The following is a 25,732-nucleotide window of genomic DNA, read 5'->3' on the forward strand; positions in this document are numbered from 1 at the left end:
ACAAATTCTCAGAAAGCAGAAAATCACACCTATGTTTTTGGAATTGACTCCTATATATTAGAACATTAATTTGTTTTACAGTCTTCTGATTAGATGTTGATAGCATCTAGTTGAGTAGTGCCATTATCAAATTATGGGAATGCGGATTGTGTAACCTTCTTTATATTGTATTGTTGGATCATCTGAAAATGTTCCAGTCCCATCTTCTTCTGCTTTAGGGTCTTTTCGGTAATTTTCCGTTGTTGTAATAATGTTCTTTTTTGTGATGGCTTAGTCTGGCCAAAATCCACTTTAAACGGTGAAGGGTAGTTTTGTAATTTAGAAAAATTCTCAGTGACCTCCCAAAAAAGCCTTCTTTCTACAAGGAATTACGGCAATTCATAGGTGAAATCCTTCGTCAGAGTAACTCCTCCATGTGACTCGAGGCAGCGTTTTTGTTGGGAAACTCCGAAACTCCCATCCACAGGAGGGTAATCCTGTCAATTCACTCACTACAAGAAGCATCCTATGATAACCGGAAGCTCCGCCCCTTCGTATTCAGGGATAATTACGTAAATTTCAGATTATTCAGTTCAATCCTCTTAACCGTACTTTATCATTAATAATCTAGCGGAATTTGCTAGGTACTTTAGCAGAGAGACATTTAGCTGTTGTCTGTTGAATAAGACAAAATCTTCTGCAAAGTGAGCATGTGTGGCTGCTGTATCTTGCAAAAGCCAGCCGCGAAATGCCTTTCTACAGAAGTCCCTAGCAAATCCCCAATCTAGCTTTTCTCCCGTAACTAATTGTTAGTAAATATTTGAAGAGAGAGAGAGAGAGAGGCATAGCTGTTTTCCACATGGCCTCGTTGCCGCTGGGGCCTCATCCACCAGAGAACGAGGGAGTGAAGATCGCGCCTCGCCTACCTGAGATGGGAGACGATAAGGTATTTTCTCTCTAGATTTCTTCGTTTTCCTCTTGATTTAGGGTTTAGATTCCCTACTGCTTTCTCTCTTCCTTTCTCTTTTGTCAGTTTTCTTCTGATGAATCGATACATATTTCATCATTTTTTATTTCTTCCATCCTGTGATTGTGATCGATGCAAGCCGATCTTGTTTTTCCTTCTCTTTGTGTAATATTTTGTTGTTCTTCATGGATTTCTGATCTTCTCTCTGGTTTTTCCTTCTTTCTCTTGTTTTTACCCTTAATGATGCTACGACATTCTCTCTTTGCTCCGTTCTTCGTGATCGCGGCGAAGGAACGATTTTCTTGTTAACGATCTCTTGATTTTCAGCGATCGGAGTCGGAAGCCTACGATTTTCTTGTTTTCTTAGCCGATCTCTTTTCTCCCTTCTTTTTCCCTCCATTCGGAGAGATCTTTTGTCGTTGACAGTCAAATCTTTGATTTTCCTTTTTATTTCTTATGCTGTCATTGAGCTGTTTCGCGTCTCCGTGATTTTGTCCGATCTTCTATTTTCTCGTTTTTTTCTTGATCTGTTTTTCTTCTGGCTGGATTTTTAAGTCAGATTTTTGTTCTTTTTATCTGTTTTGTGAAGTTAGGGTTTATCTTTTCCATTTCCACAATCTTTTGATCCGTTGGTTTCCTATTGAAGAGCATCTGCTTCTTCTTTTTTCTCCTGCAGTTCGTCGGCATCTAGCTACATTTATTAGGATCTTTGATCTTTTTATGTTTGCTTTATTTTCTCCCTTCGAATTTTCATGTTTTTGTTCCTGTCTTTGTCAGAGATACTTTCTTGTTGCTTGCTCTTGAATATTTTCTGGTTTACTTGTAGTGTTAGTGGAATTTGATTCTCTATTTATTGTTTCTCCGAATCTTTCTTGGTTGATCTGCACTGTTTAGGCATTTCATGCTTTCCTGAAAGGCTTTGGCTTTCCATTCTGCTTCTCCTTTACATCTTCCTAACTTTTTATTGCTATTTCTCTCTTCCTCTATTATTTTTACGAGTTATTTGTTTCCTCTTTTATAAGGTTTCTTTAGAATTCTGATGATCTTGAACCATAATGGTTAGCTATGCATCTTTTTTCACTCGGTCTATTTGAATTAGTTTTATGTTTGTTGGTTCAATGATGTTTGTTCTTCTGGTTCTTTTTTTGCCGTCAGCATCTTTTATATTTCCATTATTTTACTTCCATGGCTTCGAATCTATTGATTCGTATATTGCATTAATGTTTAATCTTTTGCCGAATCTTTATTTCAGGACGTATCAGCATCTGTCATTGAGGGGAACGGTCCAGTCACTGGTCACATCATTTCCACACCAATCGGAGGTAAAAATGGCGAATCCAAGCAGGTTAGGTCTAGATCTTACAAATTGGCTCTGTTCTTATTCCTTTAATTTTTGAAAATTTTAACTGTGAGGGAAAATTGGGCATTTTTTATGGTTACTTAAGTTTGATATTGTTGATGATGTAAATGTATTTGTGTTAGATGGATACTTAAGTTTGCTAGTTTTTATGTTCCTGTGCATATTTGATGACTGTCCCTGTCAAAAAACTTAGTTTGTGTTGATCAATGGATGCAGTAAATTTTACTCTTACATTTAGAAGCTAAAAAGGTGTTTCTTTCGGCATCTTGTAGACCATCAGTTACATGGCAGAGCGTGTTGTGGGGACCGGGTCATTTGGAATTGTTTTTCAGGTATAACAATAGTAGTTGATCTGGTTGCCAATGACTTCTACCATTCTGCTATGTTTACCTTTGATTTCATCCTGTGGTTATAATTTTTTAAAGAAAATTATTTATTTCCAGGCAAAATGCTTGGAAACGGGAGAGACTGTTGCTATAAAGAAGGTCTTACAGGACAGACGGTATAAAAATCGTGAGCTGCAACTAATGCGCTCTATGGATCACCCCAATGTTATATCTTTGAAGCATTGTTTCTTCTCCACGACAAGCAAAAATGAGCTTTTTCTCAACTTAGTCATGGAATACGTCCCTGAAACCGTGTATCGGGTCTTGAAGCATTACAGCAATGTGAACCAGACGATGCCTCTTATCTACGTGAAACTTTATACATACCAGGTATAATATTCTGCTAGTATTTAACATGTTTGATTTGGTACGTGTTTTCCCTATTAACTGGGTGTTGTTGGCCAGATTTTTAGGGGGCTGGCTTATATTCATACTGTTCCCGGGGTTTGTCATAGGGATGTGAAACCCCAAAATCTTTTGGTATGTCTTCTTTGACCTTAAAATTTCTTAAACTCTTGTCTTTTTATAAGGAACTATGGCACTTTTTTCTTACTGCTACTGAAATATGGTGTAGGTTGATCCCCTTACTCACCAGGTCAAGCTTTGCGACTTTGGAAGCGCAAAAGTTCTGGTATGCACCTTCCCTTGCTTTCTTCCTATAATGCTCTTTCATTCTGAATTAGCCTACTCCATGCAAAGTGGATAATTTTTTTTTGTTGTAAAGAGATATGTGTACTAGATTTATGTTGCAAAAATCTATAGAAGTGGGTGTTTGTCGAATCAGCAGCCGACTCCATTGAGACTTTCCATCATTCATCACTTTGCTGCAATGTTTAAAAAAGGATGTTCCCGAAGTGCTTACTTGTTATATACTTGAAAAAATAAAGATAATTTTCATTTGTAATCTTGTTCTGTATTCATACCACAAGTTTTTTGGATATGTTTCTCTTCTAGATCAAAAGCCACAGGCAGTCCCGTTTGTGTAAAGTTTCCTCATTGTTACATGTATGTGGCTTATATTTTCTTTTTGTAACTCACGCTTTGGTTCTGTTGTGGCCTTGCTAAAGCTGAAGTTAGACGTAAAATAAATTGCAAGCCATTGTGCTTTATGGATTGCAAATGCTGAGATGGTTAATCACTTGTTAATTCATTGTAGCCTCGCATGTGATATATGGAACTTTGTCTTTGAGTTTTACGAAGTTAGTTGGGTTCTTCTTAGTCATATTGTGGATCTATTTGAGGCTTGGTATTTTGCCTCTAGGTTTGCTTGGAAATAAAGAAATAGAAGAATCTCCCAAGGTGCTTCTAGAAGCGTTCACTGTATTCAAAGTAAATTCCTCTTCGTGGTGATTCAATGGGCAAAGGGCCTCCCTTTTTCTGGGATTACTCGGTGATAGCCTTCTACAAGTTGTGGGACGAAAACAAGTTGAGTTGTCGTAGAAAGGAGTGGCTTGGCCCTTCGTGGGATCTTCCTCCGAGTAGCTCGATTCATGCCCTGGGAACCTGAGGTTGGCATGCATTGTGGGTCTTTCGAGGAGTTGAGAGAAAGAGAGATCAGGTGGGCTTTCTTTTTTCTTTTTTTGAAAGATAGAAGATTCATTAAAAGGAAACAAAAAGATCGAGATGGTCAATACAAGAAAGAAAGAAAAAGAAAATACTAGAGAAGATCCCAAAGGGGAGGTAAAGAAGATAAAAGGCTTCAGGGAGGGAGAAAATCAAACAACTCCAAACCCTCACTCGAGACGCCAATCCTGGCTAGCCTATCGGCTACACCATTTGTCGACCTCCTAACATGCTGCAAAGAGATGCGAGACGTCCACCCTATCTTGAATTTCGTCAAAGAGAGAAGCAAATCTCCACGGGTAAGCAAGAGAACCTCTAAGCCATCGAATCATATTGAGAGATTCCCCTTCCACCACCACTTTGTCAACGTCTTCAATCTCAAGAAGCATTATTCCCTGATGTGCTGCGCGCACTACCGCTTCACTTAAATCTGAAAGTCCAATAAGACTAACTAATGCCCATTTCACTGATCCCGTCTCATCTCTTAGAACACCAATTCCAGAAGGTCCTGGGTTTCGCAAGCTAAGTCCATCAAAATTGAGCTTCAAAAAGCCGGAGGCAGGAGGCACCCAACCCTCCATTATCTTAGGGATTTTTTTGATCTAAAGTAAACCTCCTTCCACCCATTCCATAAGTCATCTGCAGAAACAAACCTGAAGCATGATAAGATATTAACCCAGGAGATACTGAGGGCCATCACTTCGATGAAAAGAAAAGAAGATCTTTTAGCACGTCCTTTGAATACACGAGCATTTCTCTCTTTCCAAAGCACCCAAATTGTTGCAAGAAAAGATACATTCCAAAGAACTTTTCCTTTTTTTCTTCCATGGAACCAGCGACCAACACTCCAATGGATCTATAAGTTTGGCAAGGAACATCTAGGTCATTCCAAATCTCCCCAATATGTTACTTCACACCTCCTCGGCTACCTTGCAGTGGATAAACATATGATCAAGTGTGGTGCTCCCAAGCCCCATTGAAAGAGCTTTTTTAGTTATTTGCTATGGCTGCATCACAGGTGGCACCCGTAAATGAGTGTTTTGAATGCCGTGAGAATAAGGTGATATGGATGCCGGTGTTGAGAATAAACTTCTTTGATAGAGAGCTTAATTTGGGCTACTCTTCTCGAAGGAATTCAAACCGTAGATTTCTTGCGAAAATGGGAATGTTGATCATTGGCCATTGTGCTATGTGCATAGAGGCCAGAGAGATAGTCGATCACTTGTTCTTGCGCTGCAGAGCGGCCAGAGGGGTGTGGAGTAGGCTCTTGGGCAGGTTTAGCATGTCATGGGTATTTCTAGCCAAACCAATAGCCTTACTGGAAAGTTGGTCACTAGACCCTTGGAGGAAGAAAGGAAAGATTATGTAGAACGTCTCTTTGCTAGCAACTATGTGGGTGATTTGGAAAGAGAGAAACGCTCGCGTCTTTAGAGAGTGTGCTAAGAGTCCCGCATTCCTTTTTCCTAAATTGGTAGCCCTACCGATTTCTTGGGTGAAGATTGTGCCTTGTTTCAGGTTTGTGCCTTCTTTGGAACGAGTGGAGGGTGATCTGCTTCAGCTCATAGCAGGGCCCCAAGATTATGCAGGATTGGGAGCCGCCTGACACCGTTCTCTCCGGTCTTCTAAAGCTTAATTTTGATGGCTCTAGCATGGGGAACCCTGGACCTTCAGAAATTGGGGGACTCCTTAGAGATGAAGTGGGATAAGTGAGGTGGTCTTTTGCGGGTTTTATAGGGGTTGCAGATTCTAGCGAAGTAGAGACGTGGGCCCCTCATCAGGTGATCGAGCTCCTTGTTGGGAGGTGCCTTGGACAAGGTAGTGGTGGAAGGAGGCTCAATGTGATCCGCTGGCTTAGTTGGTTTGTATGCTTTCCCTTGGAGGTTTGCTTGTTTCTTTGATTTGATTCAAGACAGAGTGGGAGACTCATGGATTTCTTTTCGGCATTTGAGGAGGTCCGCTTATAGTGTAGCCGACAAGCTAGCCAGGGATGGCATCACTAAAGAGGGTTTGGAGTTGTTTGACTTCCTCCCTCCTTGACTCCTCTTCACTTTATCCTGAGATGGGGCAGCACTTTATTGTTGCCTCGTATTTTCTTCATCTTTTCCTGTGTATTAGTATGGACCACATCTGTCTTCTCCTTTTTAATGAATATCTTTGCCATTAAAAATATATGATCAACTGATTCTCTGGCTTCAATGCAAAGTGCACAGTAATCAATGATTAACATCTTTCCGCTTCGGCAAAAAATCCTCCGTTTGAATCTTTTTGAGAAGGGCAGCCCAGCCAAAAGCACAAACCCTGAGCGGCGGCAGGAAAGTCCAAACCTTAGCTACTCAGGTGGGCGAAAAAGACTAAGGCAGAGATTCATGTCCTTTTTTATGAGATTTGTCTTGTTGATCAAGCTCTAGAGGATGATCTTTTCATTGAGGTTGATTCCCTCAATGTAGTTAGATGAGTAAGAGACGGATTTAGTTATTCGTGGAGATTTGCTGATGCTAGGAGGGGATTTGTGACGTGATCAAGGGTTATGACATCAAGATTAAGCACGTGTGGCGATTAGCCAATTGCATCGATCAAGCTCTGATGGATGATCTTTTCATTGAGGGTGTGTTCCTCAATGTAATAATATGGGTGATGAACAGATTCGGTTACCTATGGAGATTTGCTGACACTGTAGAGGGGATTTACGACGTGATCAAGGGTTATGTCATCAATATTAGACAGGTGCGACGATCAGCCATTTGTGAGGCTGATTACCTTGCTCGTTCCAGGGATGATGGAGACAGGATTACCTTCTTTGAATTTCTCCTCCATGATGTTCTCCCTTCTTGTAGTGATTTTTTTGTTTAGCTTTTGCTTTTTGTTCGTCTTTTTGGTGTAGTTTTTTTTGGCTCTCACACTTTCGCGGTCTCATAGCCTCTTTAGTTGTTGTGCATTAATTAAATTACCATTCAAAAGTATGTGATATACTTTAATCTGTCATGTGGCTGGTGAATAGAATTAATGATATGATCAAAGGATTTTTTTGTTGTTCTAAAAAGAACAAAAAGGCAAATGTCATGTGGGCTTGTTGGGCCACCTCTTTCATTCTTGGATGTGCAAGAAGTAATCACTATAATTTCTGTTTCCGGGCCTTTATTAAGTATATTTTTTTTATTGAACAATCTAAGAACACCGTTGGTTGTTACTTTAATTGGATCCAATGCAAAGAATATAGGTGATCTTGATTGCAAAACTATATAATTTCATGATAATTCTTTGATTTACATTGAATGTGTGGGTTTATCTTTGTTTATAGTGTATGGTTATTACTTATTTTCTAAACATAGATTTTTATTTGTTTGCACTCGAATACGTTGACAAGGCCAAAGCATGGTAGTCTCCTACAACGGATCTTTGTAGGATTGGCTCCTTGAATATGCTAGATGATTGCATCACAACCTCAATATTGGTCCATCAAAAATACACGGACACACAAATGTTTCCTTAGGCCCATCGGGAATACACATACAAATGTTTCCTTAGGCCCACCTCCCGATGGAAGCCAGCTCGGAATGTCGCAATTTGCATCGACATTCAGCTTCATATCTACCTGCTTCTAAGAGTGACAACTTGACTTATCGACCAAGCTTGAAACTTACCAAACTGAGTTCCTCCTTCTACTCTATGTTTCATATCTTCTAGCCTTGCCAAAGCACACTGGTGAAAACAGAGATGAAAAATGTTAAAGGCATAACAATCCCTTCAAAGGCCTACTCTTTCCCTCGAACTGTATGCAGTAGGGTTCTCCACCTCCCCAATAGAACTATAGATTTGTTAAGGGACTTGATGCAGGTGCATCTTGGCTGCCCAAATCAATTATGCAGATCAACGGTCCAAAATGAGTTTAATAATTTCTTCCTTTCTTTTAAATATTTAGTAATTATCTCTTTCTTTCTTTTAGGTATTTATTTAAGGTAGGAGTTTGAATTAGGAAGAGTTTTATTGGGAAATGAGTTTTTGTTTAATTTGGAAACTAGACTAGAATGTGGAAAGCTTGGGAAAGGAGTTTTTGTTTTATTTGGAAACTAGATTAGAATAGTAATTCTAGTAAACTAAGTGTGTTATAGAAGGAGTAGGATTTCTTTTCAAAAGCCTATAAAAAGGCATCATTGTAAACGTTTTTAGGAGCTTTTTGATTAATGAGAATTCATTTTTGTTGAAGGAAATCTTCACAAATTAGCCCCGGTCCCGAATTGCCAAGCCGTCTGCTGCTTGCGAATTGCCAAGCCATCTGCTGCTTGTCCGTTGTCCGTCCGAAAGAAGCATCAGCCATCCGCTGCTGTTGCAAGGGCATCTGCTCCTTGCCGTGATCCATCTTTACTATCCGTCCCCATATTATTGTTGAGTTGTTTTCTTTTATTATACCAACACTCACTCATCAGCCATTGTCACCACTACCATTCAACCCAAATTGCTCACAGCCTATCACAATTCTTTTGCACCCATTCGATCCAATCTATTATTGCCAAACCCAAAACCAGCCCATATCCTCTTTATTTTGACCTTATATGTCCCTCCGATCATCAACTCAAAACCCCACCTACTGTCCGTTTTAATTTTAAGCCCTAATTCACCCTCTAAATCAGCCACATAAACAACCCTTAGAGAAAGTCCATCTTACCTATTGATATAGCCACCCCAAAGCCTTCCTAAACTTAAGACCCAATAAAAAGTGAACCCACTCCACCTTTCTGTGACTAAGGGATCTTCCTTCTCGAGGTCCAATAACCGCCTTTACATTAACCCATTACACATTACATTATATTTAGAAATCCCCACATAATTTATTACCCGAGTTTCCGTTTCTGCTATACGCCCCTCCGTCAGGACTTCTGTCTGAATACTCCTCCCTGCCCATCATTCTTCCTTATCGATTCTTTATTCCCCGTCCTCCAACCTATAGATAGAAGACATAAGAGAATAGTTGACTCGGATATCGATCAAGGTATTCTTGATCGTCTACTGCAACTAAAGGCTTCATTCAGTCCTAGGCTTTCCCCTCCAGTAGGTCAAGCTATCCGGACCGGACCGGAAGAAAAGAAAGGTGATACTGATGCCCTTTAAGAGTCAAGAGTTAAGGAAGGAAGCCTATTGGAAGGCTTGTAACTCCTGAAGTTGATGACCAAAAGCATTAGTGATTGTCATGATGTCCCAATCTCCTGATTATCGTTTGGAGATGGTGTTTGACGAATCACCAGATAGTGACCTACTCATAAGCAGATGACGTTCTACAATTATAATGATCTGGGTCATTTGGCTAATATTATATCTGTTGGATTACAGGTTAAGACCAGCAATAGCCACTTCTTCATGAGGAGCATTTAGTGCTATATGTGATGCTTTCTTTCTGCATTGGAATACTTGATGTGAGATATTGATTGGAAGCCGTTGATGCCTTGGAAAATGCAACACTAATGATGGGTTCTTTGTGAATATGTTTGTTGTGGAAGCATTGGTTGCAGCTGTTTTGCGAAGGCATTCAATATAGGTTGTGGGGCAGAATGCCCCAAAAGAGTTAGAGTAGTTGGGGATGCCTCTTCCCTTTTGACCATTAGGCTTCTATGGAGATTGGTTGAGTGGCTAGGACCTGTTTGCTGAGCCCTGGACACTCGTTGCCCATAAGTTGTGATGGGGCCGGATGGTAGGGTGTGAAGCATAACTTCTATATAATCCTGACCACAATTCAAACAAAGGATTAACCCCTTTAGTGTTATAATTATAGTTTCGATCCCCCCTGCCTCAGCATTAACTCGCCTGAGTTGACTCCCATTTACCTTGGTCAAGTTCTTGTCCAAATCTGCATTTTTTCCTACAAAGTCAATCAAAACTCCTTTGATTCTTTTGAGTTATGACCGCATCACCTGAGGTATTGGCTGCATCACTTGAGTACTCGATCAGGTCGTGACGAGTCGACTAGGATTTGCTTTGGCAGTGTTTTGGGCTATATCTGCATTTTGAAGAGGGATATTTGGGCCATGGTTTATGTACTGTGGGGGTCAACAAGTGAATGGTTTGGATCATTGAAAAGGTGGCTCCTCCAAGTTGTTTTACCTGCCATTATTTTTCTTTGGAAAATAAGCTCGGATGCAATATAATTCGCATACATCTTCATATATTTACATTAAAAAGAAAAACACCATGAGGTATTCACTTAATTTCTTCTCTTGACGATAGGCAAAATGCCTCACCCTGCGGTCTCAACCTGATTTTGGAAATGCTATGCTTCCTATATGTCACCTGATGCATCCATGCCCCCTAGAGCTTTGATACCATGTTGAGAGAGGTAGAGAAAAGAGAGAAAGTAAAGAGTGAGAGAAAAGATTGAGTTAGGGTTCTCCCCCTCACTCATGTAATATAAATAAGAAAGAGTGAAGTACAAAGACAAGTATGCCCTTGGGCATTACAATAAAGACCTAAAGACCTGTTAACAGTATCTTGGTCAGGTCTTGTTCTGTTGACTGTGGAAATAACTTTCGACGTTTCTAGTAGCAATTTAACCATATTGGTGGCTCCAAACTGAAGTTAGTCCTTGTTTAGAAATAGCTTCAAAGTTAAAAATAAAAAAAATAGAAGAAATAGCTTCAAAGTTAAGACATGTAATTTTAAGATGATAGTAGCTCAAGAGAGGTGGTGGATAGTCCGACAACACCCATTTCCACGCTGCCTACGAAACAGGCATGGGAGTGGGGGAATGCTAAGTGAAGTCGCAGAACAGTTGCAGGATAGTCACAATTTGAAATGCCATATTACCGGAAAAAACCAGTGACGTATGTGTACTCTAAGACCTGGTTGTTTCTAACCGCTTGGTGGGTGTAGATGTCCATCACATGCTAAAGCAATCATGTCTTGTGGGAAGCGGCTTCTTTGATCTTCTCATTCCTCATGTGGCTCCCTCTTTGTCTTAACTATTGAATTAAATACTAGAAAAACTCCTTATTATCGGATTTGTCACTATGCATTGTTTCACCTGGGAGAATGATTTGAACTGTGCCCCTTTATTTCCAATAGCATGTATTGGCATATTTCCAATTTATTTTGGTTCATGTGGTTACTTTTTCTTGCACGGTAGTTTTCCTTGTATGTTCTTCTTTTCACAATGTATGCTAGTTATAATCAGATTATAAGCCAGATGGTCTTTTACGGGTATAAATATGAGTTTTTATTGCATCTTTCCAATTTATTTTGGCTTGTGAGGTTATTTTTTCTTGCATGTTAGTTTCCCTTGTATGTTCTTCTTTTCACAATGTATGGTAATGATAATCAGATTATAAGCCTTGGATGGATTTTATGGATTTAAAATAAAAGTTTTTATTGCATCTTTCCAATTCATTTTGCTATATGAGGTTATTATTCTTGCATGTTAGTTTTCCTTGTATGCTCTTTTCCCAATGTATGTAATTGTCTGATCAGGTAAAGGGTGAAGTGAACATATCTTATATATGTTCTCGGTACTATCGTGCTCCAGAACTCATATTTGGTGCAACAGAATATACGACATCAATTGATATATGGTCAGCAGGTTGTGTACTTGCTGAGCTGCTTCTTGGCCAGGTGACACTAAGCGTTTTCTTTCTGTAATTTCTGACAACTTCTAAAATTTGCAGTTTTTCTAGTTGGCTTCCTATTTTTCTAGTTTTTCTAGTTTGCTGACTCAATTTTTACAATTTCCCTAGCCGCTTTTTCCTGGAGAGAGCGCGGTTGATCAGCTTGTTGAGATCATCAAGGTAGATGCTATCCATGATTGATATTACTGGAGATTTTTAAATTTTGATGAGTTGTGATAATTTACTAGGTGCCTGTTTTTGTAGGTTCTCGGTACTCCAACCAGGGAGGAAATTCGGTGTATGAATCCTAATTACACTGAATTTAAGTTTCCACAGATAAAAGCACACCCTTGGCACAAGGTATTGTTGTATCCATTTTTTAATTCCATTGGTAGTCTGCTTTATTGTAACAGACTCCCTTAAGATTTCTGATATGAAACAGTGACTAGCATTTCATTTTTAAAGTGATATTATATGGTGTATTGTTTTACAACACTGAAAAGATCTGAGAAAATGGAAATGGCCGGGCGGATCTTTTAGCCAATTTTGGAATATCTTGCTCAAATTTGGTCATGGCAATGAGATGCCCAATCTGTAACCTTTTTGGTTATCTTTTTTTTTTCTTATTTCTTTTTATTGGCCATTTTGACCCGGTGACCTGGTGGTCACGGGTTCAAGTCACGGAAACAGCTTCTCTGCAAAGTAGGGGTAAGGCTGCGTACATCTAGCCCTCCCCAGACCTCACAATGGTGGGAGCCATCGTGCACTGGGCCGCCCTTCTTTTTGTTCACCATTTTCCTTAGCCTCATTTTCTGTATTTTTCTTTTTTTAATAGAATACATGTTTGAAAAAATATATGGTGATTTTTATGAATGGTAGATACATTCTGGAACAGCTCTTCTGAATCACAGACATGGATTTGAGTGAACTTATATCATTGTAGGCTAACATATTGACACCTGGTGTTTAACTTCAATGGCGATATCTTTTTCAGTAGATGGCTACTGATTAGGGGTGTAAACGAGCCGAGCCTGGCCAGGCTCGGCTCGGCTTGTTAAGCTCAGGCTCGGGCTCGAACCAGGCTCGGCTCGGTCAGGCTCGGCTCGGTCAGGCTCGGCCAAGCTCTCGAGCCTTACCGAGCTTGGGTTATATTAAGTTCACACCCCTCATCTTCCCTGGACAGCCCTATCTAGTGTAATTTGACTACTTTTTTTACACTATGGGGGGTGGCCCAAGTAACAAATGGGGTTCCAAAAATGAAGTGACATATTTTGCCTCCCCCTTTCACTCCCTGGATAACCCTTTTAGTGTATATATTAATATAATATATATATATATATATATATATAATATATTAAATTCTTAACGAGCCTTAACGAGCCGAGCCTGGCCTAAATCGGGCTCGGCTCGTTAAGCTTAATGAGCTTGGCAAGCCAGCTCGGCTCGTTAAGGATTCGAGCCGAGCTCGAGCGAGCTTCCGAGCCCGAGCCAAAATTGACACCCTTATTACTGATCAAAGTACCTTCCAAGATAATATTTTTCACAACAGAAACTTGAATATGTTAAATAGATATACTGTATTTCTTATCAAGCCAGCCAACTTGAGAAATATTACTGCCTGAATATTTTCCCTTTGAATGTTTTCTGTGCTTGCTTATTCTTATGTGAGTTTTTTGGTACAGGTTTTCCATATACGGATGCCTCCAGAAGCAATAGATCTTGCTTCACGGCTTCTCCAATACTCACCCAGTCTTCGTTGCACCGCAGTGAGTTTTTTTCTGCTCTTTGCATATGGAACAAGAACAAAGTTTTGGAATCGTATAATTACCAATGTGAAATTCTGGTTGGCTGTAATTGCCACCGATCAGTTCTACTTCTGCTTGATACCATTAATCAATTTTTTGTTCATTGCAAAATATTTTTCCCTAATTCTGTGCACGGTTGTGGAATTTTCACTAAAATACTGCAACTTGTAGCCGCACTTCTTACAGTAGGCATTTCTGCTTTAGTTGATTATTGCATTTTGACTTAGTTGCCATTTTCTTTTGCTTTCTGGTCGGTTGTGGAATTTTCACTAAAATACTGCAACTTGTAGCCGCACTTCTTACAGTAGGCATTTCTGCTTTAGTTGATTATTGCATTTTGACTTAGTTGCCATTTTCTTTTGCTTTCTGGTGTAATTTTAAGCAAAAGGTATTCCTACTTTTTGCATGTGGATATTGGCATCACTTTTCGTTTGTAACTGATTTTTTGGTGTTTCAGTTGGAAGCATGTGCCCATCCATTCTTTGACGATCTACGGGAGCCCAACACCCGCCTGCCAAACGGTCGCCATTTACCGCCTCTTTTCAACTTCAAACAAGAAGTATGTTTTATATCTGCAAGATGATTATATTTTTCTTTCAATATGTACTGTACCATTGGCACTTATTTGGACTTCTAATTTCCAACTTTTGTAGTCAATTTTTGGGTCCTGATACTGTTACGGTATGCACGCTCAATTGGAAGTTAAGATCATTTCTATTGTTTAAGCTGTGCCTTTTTTCCTTGGCCTATTGCTTACTATTGATATTACCCTTTTAGGTTTTTTGTTGATATTGCCTATTTGTTTTCATACCTGTTGGTTTTTCCTCTTGGTTATTGGTTGCCAATTTATTGGAGCTCAATTTGGCAAGTAGTTATTTAAATATGGGTTTTATATTATATTTTTAAAATGGCAAATCAAATTTGTTGAACTAAAAAGGGAAGCAAATCAAGCATGTTTACTGCTATCTTTTCAAGTTTTGATATTTATGATATTCAAATACAAGGATAGAATCATAGATGTCGATTTTCTAATAATGAATGTATTCTTAAGTACTTCAATCGTTAGATCAATTGTTGGTAGCCTGGTTTGGTTGGTTGTTTGATGGTTTTCCTGAAATTGTAGTTAAGCAAACCACGATCTCATGTGTGCTAGCTATTCTGAGCTAGAACTTGCAGTTGAACATGCTTTAATATTTCTGCAATAAAGTCACCTAGATTATATTTAGTCTTATGAATGTTGGGTGAATGCCATATCTTGCCCATGTAACTTATCCGTCTGTCTGAGCAGGTGGTGGATTTCTAGTTATTTGATATGCTCCGGTTATATTTTGTACTTCTCATTGATATGGAATTTTAGAAAATAAATTGTGAACACATACGAGAATTCTAGAAACAGTAGTCTTAATTGCTCCTGAATTTTGATGGTGCACTTCATAATAATTTGCACACCACATTTGATTGTTGGTTGAGTGATCTTTGTCCAATGTTCACTGGTTTAACGCATGTTAATGTTCTTTACCTTTCGCTAGTGCCTCCAATTCTGATATCATGCACCGTAACCAATATGTCAAAAGTCAAGATGCTAAGAATCCAATATGCCTCAATTTCTATCCAAGAAGTTTTCATCTTATGTGATAATTGTCATGTATTTCCTGCTGGGAGGCAAGAAAGTTCCAAATCTAGGCTTTACTTCAGGCCAAATACCAAGCATATCCTCTAGGGATTGTTGGATTCCTAAACTTTTAACATAACATATAGTTCAGCCAAAAAAACTTGATTGCAGTGCAAATTCCTTACCTAATGTGGCTTACACGAAATTGGAAGTTGTATTCCATGTTCCCTGAGTTTTGTGATTACCATGTTTTCTGCTACAATGTGAGCGCATTTTGTGGCCCTACTTCTAGTGGCATACGGCTCTCTGCATTTAGCAAATAGCCGCTCTTTCACATTACTGGTGCAACTCGGGTTGATTGTTGGGAATTCGATTGAGCTTGTACAATAAAATTGGGTCCGGTTTGGGTTAAATCCAATTCAGTTTTTAGCAAAAGCTCAACCCAAGTTGCAGTCCTATTTCACATAATGCTTCTGTTTAGGTTCAACTGTTTCACCATCTGCAGAGATCCCACCATCATGAGTATTAATTATCTTTTGTTTCCTTTTAAGCTTACTTTTGTATCCTGCTTTATATGTTAGTAGGTGTTGCCACGGATATGTAACTAAATATAGGGTATATCCTTATTAGTCATCTTAGTCTTGTGACAGGCATTAAATTTTAGTACTAATCAAAGATGATTTCTTTCACTGTGTTTCAGTTAACTGGTGCTTCACCAGAGCTTATCAACAAGTTGATTCCCGACCATGTGAAGCGGCAATCTGGTCTGAGTTTCTTGCACCTGGCGGGCACGTAATATGAGGAGGGTGAGTTCGGCTTCTTTTTATGTATAAGGAACGAAGGCCACTCTAAGCTTATTTGCTGCAGTTCGGAAGAGCAAATGGGAGAATCCAGTGGGACATCGTTATAAAAATCCAAAAGCGGCTGGTCTTTTGGGATTGGTGCTTGTTTCTGTTTTGCCAACATTTATGGCTTGTATATTTGTCTGATCATAAGATAATTTGGATCAGTTCGATCGGAAAGCCGCAAGTATAAGATGCAGAGTGTTTCATCAGGGTTTAGAAGCCCATCTGGAGGAAAGAGCACCGGTTTGTTTCGTTGTGTTTGTTACTGTAACTGCTTATGGCAGATTCCAAAACACATAGGCGGGTTAGTTTCTTTTCCTATTCTGGTAATATAGGCCCCTCTGGTTTAGAAGTGAATGTTTTTTTGAATCTCAATTGATTTTGTGTAAAAAGTTTAAGTCCAAATTTGGAGGATGGATGGAAAATGACACTTATGTTGTTTGCTGTGCAATATAATTAGCTGAGCTTTAAGTTGTTATATCCAAAAATCACTTTTGCTGTGTAGACTTGGAAAAGGCACCGTGGGTTTTTTACAACAATACATGCTGTGAGGGCAAATTTGAATTTAGCTCCTAAATATTATGGTCCCTAATGAGTGGGAGTTGTTGCTTACAAACTGGAGGTCTCGGAAGGTTCTTATATTTACCTTGTCTTCAATGTTTCGTGTTTGAAACGAATGTAAACCAGGATGGAACGCCTAATCTCAAACAACTTTGTCAATAATAGATTATGAGAGGGAGATCAAGTAGGAAGCTGTAGCAGTGTTGAAACACGGAACGGTGAAGAGGAATAAACGAGTTGTTTATACGGAGAATGGGCTGAAAATGATGTGACGAAAGTGCATGGGCAATGGGCTAACATGCCTCCTAAGGATGCCACCCGGAAGACATGGCACAGCTCAAAGAAAGGTTCCTACAACGACAAGGTTCAGCTTCAAGGGGGGATACGTACCATTGAACTATTGTCTTTTAGATAGACCCTTCGTTATATTTTCTGAGCATTAGTCTGATTAGTTTCTGTCTGTATAGAATTTTTCCAAATAAAAGATATTACATAGTCTCCTGCAAATATAAACCATCATCGTTCCTCTGAAACTTCAAAACTACCGCCGCAGCTCCATGGAAAAACACACACACACACACACACACACACACACGAAAAAAAAAAAAAATTATATTTTCTCAGAGGCGAGAAGTTAGATGTGTTTTCTCGTCATCATCCACGAGCCCTAACAGTCGAGAAGCTTCCACAAACGTTGATTTCCGAATCTCAGTGTACACATTACCATCCCATTTCTTCCCGGCCAGCTCCTCTCCCAGGCGTATAGCAGCCGAAAACGTCTCTTCAGGACTATCGTACGCTGAATCGATAATCCCCTTCTCCACAGCTTCCTCCGCCTTCATCTTCTTGCCTAGCAGAGCCATATCTCGCAGAGCACCCCGTGCTGTGATTTTAGCTCTCATCAGCGCCATGAAATAAGGCGGTATAACAAGCCCGATATCGATCTCGCTCATGTAGATAAACCCTCTGTCCTTCCTCATAAGGACGCAGTCGTGGCTCAGGGCCAGCATGAAGCCAGCAGCCGCGGCGTGGCCTGTCACGGCTGCAACGGTCGGCATTGGGAGTGAGATCATATCTGCCAGAATCCGCTCAAATTTATCGCCCATGAGTTGGAGCCGATCGAGAAAGCCCGATCCAGCGGCTTTGGCCCAGGTGAGATCGAAGCCGTTGGAGAAGAATTTGCCCTCCGCGGTGGTTACGAGGGCTGAGCCCGGGGTCTGTTCGGCTCTGACTCGGCCCAGGGCGGCTTGTATTTCGTCGAGGAGGGTGGGGCTGAATCGGTGCTCGTTGTTGCCCGTTAGGGTTAGGACGAAAACATGGCCGCGCTTCTCTAACGTGCACATCTTCGCTCGCCCTTTCTCTAAACGTTCATGGACGAAATCGAGATGCAAGGCCTTATATTTGAAGCCTTTCACCAAAATTGTAAGTTTTATTTTCAAGAAATAACTGCTCATTGGTCTTCCCCGGTCTACACACGGCATTGAACCAGGCTCCTCTTTTGGTAACAGATCTATCGTCAAAATGACAATAACGGCGGTGATCAATTCACTCCCCAAAAATCTACATTGGCGGTGATAAAATATAATTTCCTCAAAAAAAAAAAAAAAGAGTTTGAATTCAAGTCATCTTTTTTCAAAGCTATTCCTTTCTTCCCTCTTCATTCACTGGCCCGATCTTATGAATTGGTGTCATTTGAAGAAATAAATGAGTTATAATAGAAGCGCACCCTGTAAACTTCATGGCTTCCCTTAAACATGGCAACTACAGTCTTCCCAAATCAAATCTACTATTTTGGTATAACCCTTCAAATCCAATCTCTCTTTGTTTTGGGTTTTTATTTTCCAACCATTTGGTCACTTTCCTGGCTTTGAGGATGGAGATGTTAAGATGTGCATTGTGTTACTCATATTAAATGTAGGAGAAATGATAAACTGTAGATTTTATATGGTGTGTATTGTCCATTAAATTTTTTTTTTTTTAAAGTACTGTACGGCTCACTCCATAGGATGATCCAAATCGTCCATTTTTTCGGCGAGTACCTAATCAAGTGATGTGGTTTTTCCATTATTAATTGAATAAGGAATGAGACTTGAGCAGTAAATTTTCTTTTGTATTCTTTTTGTCAAAGAGTATCTCAAGAGCCCATTCAGTCGCTTCAAGTTCTAATAGAAATACTGCTTTAAGCTCAAAGAGTTTCTCAAGAGTCCATTCGGTTGCTTCAAGTTCTAATAGAAATACTGCTTTAAGCTCAAAGAGTTTCTCAAGAGTCCATTCGGTTGCTTCATGTTCTAATAGAAATACTGCTTCAAGCTCAAATAGCATCTTCAAGTTCTAATAGAAACACCTGCATTCCCTATTATTGGCTTGCACGCCAAATTTGATGAGGGCACTCTCAATTAATTAAAAAGTACAGTATGGCCGCGCATAGGATGATCCAAACCGTCCATTAGATGGGCCCTAAAAATTTAATCCTAACACTAATTTCAAGACAAGATTTTGCTGATGTGACCTCCAAATATTCTCCCATATAAATCCTAGGAAAAAAAAAAAAAAAACCCACCCACCAATCGGAGAAAGTACTGGTCCGTGATTACCTATTAGTCTGCAACTCTGCATAGCATTTCCCCACGAAAGAAGAAATAGAGCGATTTGAAGTGGGCCCAAAAAAAAAGGAGAGAGAAACAACGGATTAATCGCTTCCAACGCCAAAACTACTACCGGCGCTCTGCCGGGAAACACCATTCACAGATTTCAGATTTCATGATCGCTAATGAAACAGTTTTATTGATAGAAAACAAGAGTCATAAAAAAAAAGGGAAACGAAAAAGACCTCCCTTTTATTTAGGGAATAATTTAACGAAAATGTCAGAGGCGTGAGTTGGGTTGCGTTTTCTCATCCTTATCCAAAAGCCCTAACACCTGTGAAGCTTCCTCAAACGTAGCTTTCCGGATCTCAGCGTACACGTCACCGTCCCATTTCCTAACGGCCAATTCCTCCCCCAGGCGCATAGCAGCAGCAAATGTCTCCTCAGGACTATCGTGCGCCGAATCGATAATCCCCTTCTCTACCGCTTCCTCCGCCTTGATCTTCGCAGCTCTCAGCACCACGTCACGCCGAGCCCCCTTCGCCGTGATCTTGGCTCTCATAATCGCCATAAAATATTTCGGAAAGGGAAGCCCTATATCCAGCTCGCTCATGTAAATTACCCCTCTGTCCTTCCTCATAAGGACGTAGTCGTGGCTCAGCGCCAGTAAGAATCCGGCTGCAGCGGCGTGGCCCGTCACGGCTGCAACGGTCGGGATCGGGAGAGAGATCATATCGGCCATAACACGCTCAAATTTGGTGACCATAAAGCGGAGCCGATCGCGGAAGCCGGATCCGGCGGCTTTGGCCCAGGTGAGATCGAAGCCGTTGGAGAAGAATTTGCCCTCAGCGGTGGTTACGAGGGCGGAGCCGGGAGTCTGTTCGGCTCGGACTCGGCTTAGGGCGGCTTGGAGGTCGTCGATGACGGTGGGGCTGAAACGGTGTTCGTGGTCTCCAGTTAGGGTTAGGACGAAGACGCGGCCGCGTTTCTCTAATGTGCACATCTTCGCTCGCTTTCTCAAACTTCTGTCTACACCTGCAGAAAAATAAGAGGCTTTGTTGGGAGCTTGGGGATCAAGGTCCTGACTTAGGATGGCAGTTAGGATCAATGGATATGATCACGTACACGTAGCGTCCCTCTCGCGGCCCAATAAGGTAGCATTGAAGGGATTGAAATTGTATGTTTTTATATGGTGCAAGCCTTGTAAGTTCCCTATTTTTCAAAAAATACTGTACGGGAACCTCTATAGATCGGAGGGCTAGGAGCATCCTATGGAAATAATTTTTGAGGCACAATCTATTTTCGTTGTGTTACACAGTGTTTAAAAACTCGTTGACTCGGCACGGAACTCGGCCGAGTCGACTCAGTTTCGTGAAGACTGCATTTTGGAGTAGCAGACTCGGCGAGTCCGGGCCGAGTCAAACACGAATATTACTTTTCTCTTGGATGGGATCGACTAGCAGGAGAATCTTGGCGATCCGTGACTCCTCCCACTGGTTGATCTTCCCAAAACATATTTCTGAATCTAAGGCTTAAAAAGACAAAAAAAAGAAAGATCCGTGCTTGATTTATTCAACAAAAATGATACGATTCATACCTATAAATCTGTGTTGAATGTCTCACATTTCTATTCATCCAAAGAAAAGCTCAATCTCCCTTAGTTTCTTGTGCAAAAACCTTTTGCCATTGCCTTCATCCACTGTTTTCTTTTTGTGGAAGCAAACCCACACCTACAGCCTATGATAAACCCTCCTTGCGGGATTTCCTACTAGTTGGGCTTTCAATTTTCGGCAAAAGAAGAAAAAGTCTCTGGTTTTCGTGGATTTCTTTGTTAGGAGGAAGAAGAAAGGTTCTTTTCTAGTTTCCTTATCTGCTAAGGTAATGAAACCCTACAATAAAGTATTTATTAGGGAAATTATACATCCGGCCTTGTCTTACCTGGGACAGCCCCCCATCTTTGTAAAAGAACAGACATAAACACATGAAGGTGACTGTCCCAAGAAAGAAAAAAGGGGTACAGTGCATTAAATGACACGTTGGGCCCTTGTTTTTACTTGGGACAGCCCCTTTAAGTTAAAGAAATGCTACAAAGTACAAACACACTTGAGGACCTTGAGGTGGCTGTCCCGAGTAAAAAATGGAGCACATATAGTTTTAAACTTTTAATAAAGTGAGGAGTGCCCGAATCAAAATACAATAGTGCTGATAACATTTCCCTAAAAAAAAGGAAAAAAAAATTCAAAATTGCTTTGACAGCCAGATCCATTTAATGCCATTTATTAAACACAGGCATAGCATAGCATAGGTGTACTAGGCGGCTACCCATTTTTCTATGAAAAAGTTAGCTGCAATTAAACTTTTAATGTTGAATAATACAAACCGTTGGATAATCCCCTGTCATATCTATTTTAATTGGTTTGATCATCTGAGCCGTTCATTTGATAGGTGACAACGTAAGTAGGTTATGCTCAAAAATTCATTTCAATACTAATTACTTTAAATGGCTATAACTTTTGGATGATCTCTTTCTTGTATGGCTTATGCCATAGGATGATCCAAACTGTCCATTAGATGGGCCATAGCCTAAATAGGTTATGCCCCAAAATTATTTCCATTGGTTGATTCTAACCCTCCGATCTATAGAGGGTTAGGATCAACCCTCTAACATTCAGATTGGAGGGTTAGGATCATCCTATGGAAATGATTTTTGGAGTATAACCTATTTAGGCTATGGCCCATGTAATGGACGGTTTGGATCATCCTATGGTGTGGGCCATACCATACTTTTAATAAAGTGAGAGTGCGCTCACAAGAAACAGTAGTGTTGATAACATTTCCATCTATTTTTTATTTTATAAGAATTTGCTACCAAGCTTCTCCTATGGCAATTTCTCGGCAAGTGGCCATCGTGGTGCAAAGATACGCACATGATCAAATGTTGCTAGCAAACGAAAAAAAGTCATCGTTACAGAGAAAAAAGTAAAATAGCTAAATTATAAAGTTTTAAATGAAAAATTACCTAAAAATGGTTATAAAATCATAAAATTACGAAACAAATACCAATATAGAAGGTTATGAACAATTACTGAAAGAACAGATGCTGTCAAATCCGAATAATTATTACAATCCCATATTTGCGGCATATTTGCGGGTGACCCGCGGGTTGACCCGGCCCACCCGCGGGCCACGCGGGTCACCTAAATTTTGACCCTAAAAAATGCGGGTCATTTCCTCACCCGACCCGTGGACCCGCACCCGCATCACCCGCAGGTTGACCCGGCCCGACCCACCCGTTTATCAGGTCTAAATGTGAGCCTTACAATACTTATTGAAGAATAATACATATGGTATATTTTTTGTATGGCTCACGCATAGGATGATCCAAACCATCTATTTGTTGGGTCAAAACATCAATAGGTTGTGCCCAAAAAAATGATTGCCACAAAATGATCCTAAATCTATTGATAACTGCATATTATGGAAAGTTCTATAGATTAGAGGGTTGGGATCATCCTATGTAAATAATTTTTGGGCCACAATGCATTTACATTGTGGCTCATCCAATGGACAGTTGGGATCATGTTATATTTTAAGCCATATAGTACTTCTTGAAAAATAATGGACTATAGGGGGTTACACCATATAGAAACTCATATAATCTAATCCCTTATTTTAGTAATGACAGTCCTCTCTTATTTTTACACTTTTCTAGATATAGTGACACTCAATGCCGCTTGATCCTGCATGGGAGCATGGGACGATGTCGAATCCAAAAACAAAAATTACCAAAAATTTTCCCATAATCTTCCCTACTGCATCACTCTCCTCTCACATTTTCCTATGCCAAAAACTCATCTCCCAATATGTAGACCAGTATTCCGTTAGTAAATAAGACACATTTCCCTACCGATAGGATCATTTGTATAGTGAGAATCATCCTATGGTGATGATTTTATGGGTACTGCCTATTTACGTTGTGGCCCAAGCCCAACAACTGAAATATTTGGATCATCCCATTAGTGAGCCCATACTAGACTTCACGTTTCACACTATAGAAGATCTTAATCCATTCAGAAAAGACGACGGACCAAATCAACAGTCAATCAAGGAGTTGGTGGAAACAGAGGATCCATGCAAAATGAAGTATGGGAAGAATAATACTTCGGTTGATCTAGTCCCTCCACTTTTGTGATCGGATTAAGATCTTCTATACACACAGAATATAAAATCTGTAAGTTTTCGTGGGTTTGGTGGAAGTCTTGGGGAAGACTAGTCGAGTGTCACACTCAATACTCTGTTGGGTTTGGTGAAAGTGTAGGGGAGAGTCTAAGTAGCACACCAGTGCTGACTAGTACTGTTCCTCCTTTTTTCTAACTATTTCTAATTTTGCTAAGTCATCCTCCTTTTGAAAAGACGTATCAAACCAAGTGTTTGGAAACGTTGGGCCCTTGTTCCCTACAGTGCATTAAATGACACGTTGGGCCCTTATTCTTACTTGGGACAGCCCCGATAAGTTAAAGAAATGCTACAAAGTACAAACACACCTGAGGACCTTGAAGTGGCTGTCCCGAGTAAAAAATGGAGCACATATAGTTTTAAACTTTTAATAAAGTGAGAGTGCCCGAATCAAAATACAATAGTGCTGATAACATTTCCCTAAAGAAAAAGGAAAAAAAATTCAAAATTGCTTTGATAGCCCGACTCATTTAATGCCATTTATTAAACACAGGCATAGCATAGCATAGGTGTACTAGGCGGCTACCCATTTTTCTATGAAAAAGTTAGCTGCAATTAAACTTTTAATGTTGGATAATACAAACCGTTGGATAATCCCCTGTCATATCTATTTTAATTGGTTTGATCATCTGAGCCGTCCATTTGATAGGTGACAACGTAAGTAGGTTATGCTCAAAAATTCATTTCAATACTAATTACTTTAAATGGCTTATAACTTTTGGATGATCTCTTTCTTGTATGGCTTATGCCATAGGATGATCCAAACTGTCCATTAGATGGGCCATAGCCTAAATAGGTTATGCCCCAAAATTATTTCCATTGGTTGATTCTAACCCTCCGATCTATAGAGGGTTAGGATCAACCCTCTAACATTCAGATTGGAGGGTTAGGATCATCCTATGGAAATGATTTTTGGAGCATAACCTATTTAGGCTATGGCCCATTTAATGGACGGTTTGGATCATCCTATGGTGTGGGCCATACCATACTTTTAATAAAGTGAGAGTGCGCTCACAAGTAGACCTGGCAAAGGCCACCCGTGCCCGCGGGTCGACCCGATCGCTGAAGATCAAGAGATCGTTAACAAGAAAATCGTTCCTTCGCCGCGATCACGAAGAACGGAGCAAAGAGAGAATGTCGTAGCATCATTAAGGGTAAAAACAAAAGAAAGAAGGAAAAACCAGAGAGAAGATCAGAAATCCATGAAGAACAACAAAATATTACACAAAGAGAAGGAAAAACAAGATCGGCTTGCATCGATCACAATCACAGGATGGAAGAAATAAAAAATGATGAAATATGTATCGATTCATCAGAAGAAAACTGACAAAAGAGAAAGGAAGAGAGAAAGCAGTAGGGAATCTAAACCCTAAATCAAGAGGAAAACGAAGAAATCTAGAGAGAAAATACCTTATCGTCTCCCATCTCAGGTAGGCGAGGCGCGATCTTCACTCCCTCGTTCTCTGGTGGATGAGGCCCCAGCGGCAACGAGGCCATGTGGAAAACAGCTATGCCTCTCTCTCTCTCTCTCTTCAAATATTTACTAACAATTAGTTACGGGAGAAAAGCTAGATTGGGGATTTGCTAGGGACTTCTGTAGAAAGGCATTTCGCGGCTGGCTTTTGCAAGATACAGCAGCCACACATGCTCACTTTGCAGAAGATTTTGTCTTATTCAACAGACAACAGCTAAATGTCTCTCTGCTAAAGTACCTAGCAAATTCCGCTAGATTATTAATGATAAAGTACGGTTAAGAGGATTGAACTGAATAATCTGAAATTTACGTAATTATCCCTGAATACGAAGGGGCGGAGCTTCCGGTTATCATAGGATGCTTCTTGTAGTGAGTGAATTGACGGAATTACCCTCCTGTGGATGGGAGTTTCGGAGTTTCCCAACAAAAACGCTGCCTCGAGTCACATGGAGGAGTTACTCTGACGAAGGATTTCACCTGTGAATTGCCGTAATTCCTTGTAGAAAGAAGGCTTTTTTGGGAGGTCACTGAGAATTTTTCTAAATTACAAAACTACCCTTCACCGTTTAAAGTGGATTTTGGCCAGACTAAGCCATCACAAAAAAGAACATTATTACAACAACGGAAAATTACCGAAAAGACCCTAAAGCAGAAGAAGATGGGACTGGAACATTTTCAGATGATCCAACAATACAATATAAAGAAGGTTACACAATCCGCATTCCCATAATTTGATAATGGCACTACTCAACTAGATGCTATCAACATCTAAT

The 25,732-nt window shown here is 40.1% G+C and overlaps 2 protein-coding genes and 1 pseudogene across 3 annotated transcripts; 1 reads left to right on the forward strand and 2 right to left on the reverse strand.

Moving 5' to 3' along the window:
* Positions 1-765: 765 nt before the first annotated feature.
* LOC143862306 (shaggy-related protein kinase eta-like) lies at positions 766-16,591 on the forward strand. The gene is made up of 12 exons (XM_077373325.1): positions 766-925; positions 2,199-2,291; positions 2,579-2,638; positions 2,750-3,022; positions 3,098-3,172; positions 3,267-3,323; positions 11,708-11,848; positions 11,971-12,021; positions 12,106-12,201; positions 13,524-13,607; positions 14,104-14,205; positions 15,959-16,591. The coding sequence occupies exons 1-12, from the start codon at positions 839-841 to the stop codon at positions 16,052-16,054; spliced, it is 1,215 nt and encodes a 404-aa protein (XP_077229440.1). The 5' UTR covers positions 766-838; the 3' UTR covers positions 16,055-16,591.
* A 656-nt stretch (positions 16,592-17,247) lies between these two features.
* LOC143862307 (enoyl-CoA delta isomerase 2, peroxisomal pseudogene) lies at positions 17,248-18,324 on the reverse strand (annotated as a pseudogene).
* Positions 18,325-19,376: 1,052 nt separating this feature from the next.
* On the reverse strand, positions 19,377-25,033 carry LOC143860723 (enoyl-CoA delta isomerase 2, peroxisomal-like). Of its 2 annotated transcripts, none has more exons than XM_077371517.1 (2): positions 24,896-25,033; positions 19,377-20,284 (listed from the first exon to the last, which is right to left on the reverse strand). In XM_077371517.1, exon 2 carries the CDS (start codon positions 20,250-20,252, stop codon positions 19,530-19,532), a length of 723 nt encoding a protein of 240 aa, XP_077227632.1. In that variant the 5' UTR covers positions 20,253-20,284; positions 24,896-25,033; the 3' UTR covers positions 19,377-19,529. The 2 variants fall into 2 exon arrangements, with proteins under 2 accessions (XP_077227632.1, XP_077227631.1); XM_077371516.1 differs by lacking the exon at positions 24,896-25,033 and adding an exon at positions 20,847-21,138.
* Between the last annotated feature and the right edge of the window lie 699 nt (positions 25,034-25,732).

This window comes from Tasmannia lanceolata, unplaced genomic scaffold (genome assembly GCF_043159265.1).
Source record: "Tasmannia lanceolata isolate RefF3 unplaced genomic scaffold, GAP_Taslan_0.1 ptg000037l, whole genome shotgun sequence".
NCBI lineage: Eukaryota > Viridiplantae > Streptophyta > Magnoliopsida > Canellales > Winteraceae > Tasmannia > Tasmannia lanceolata.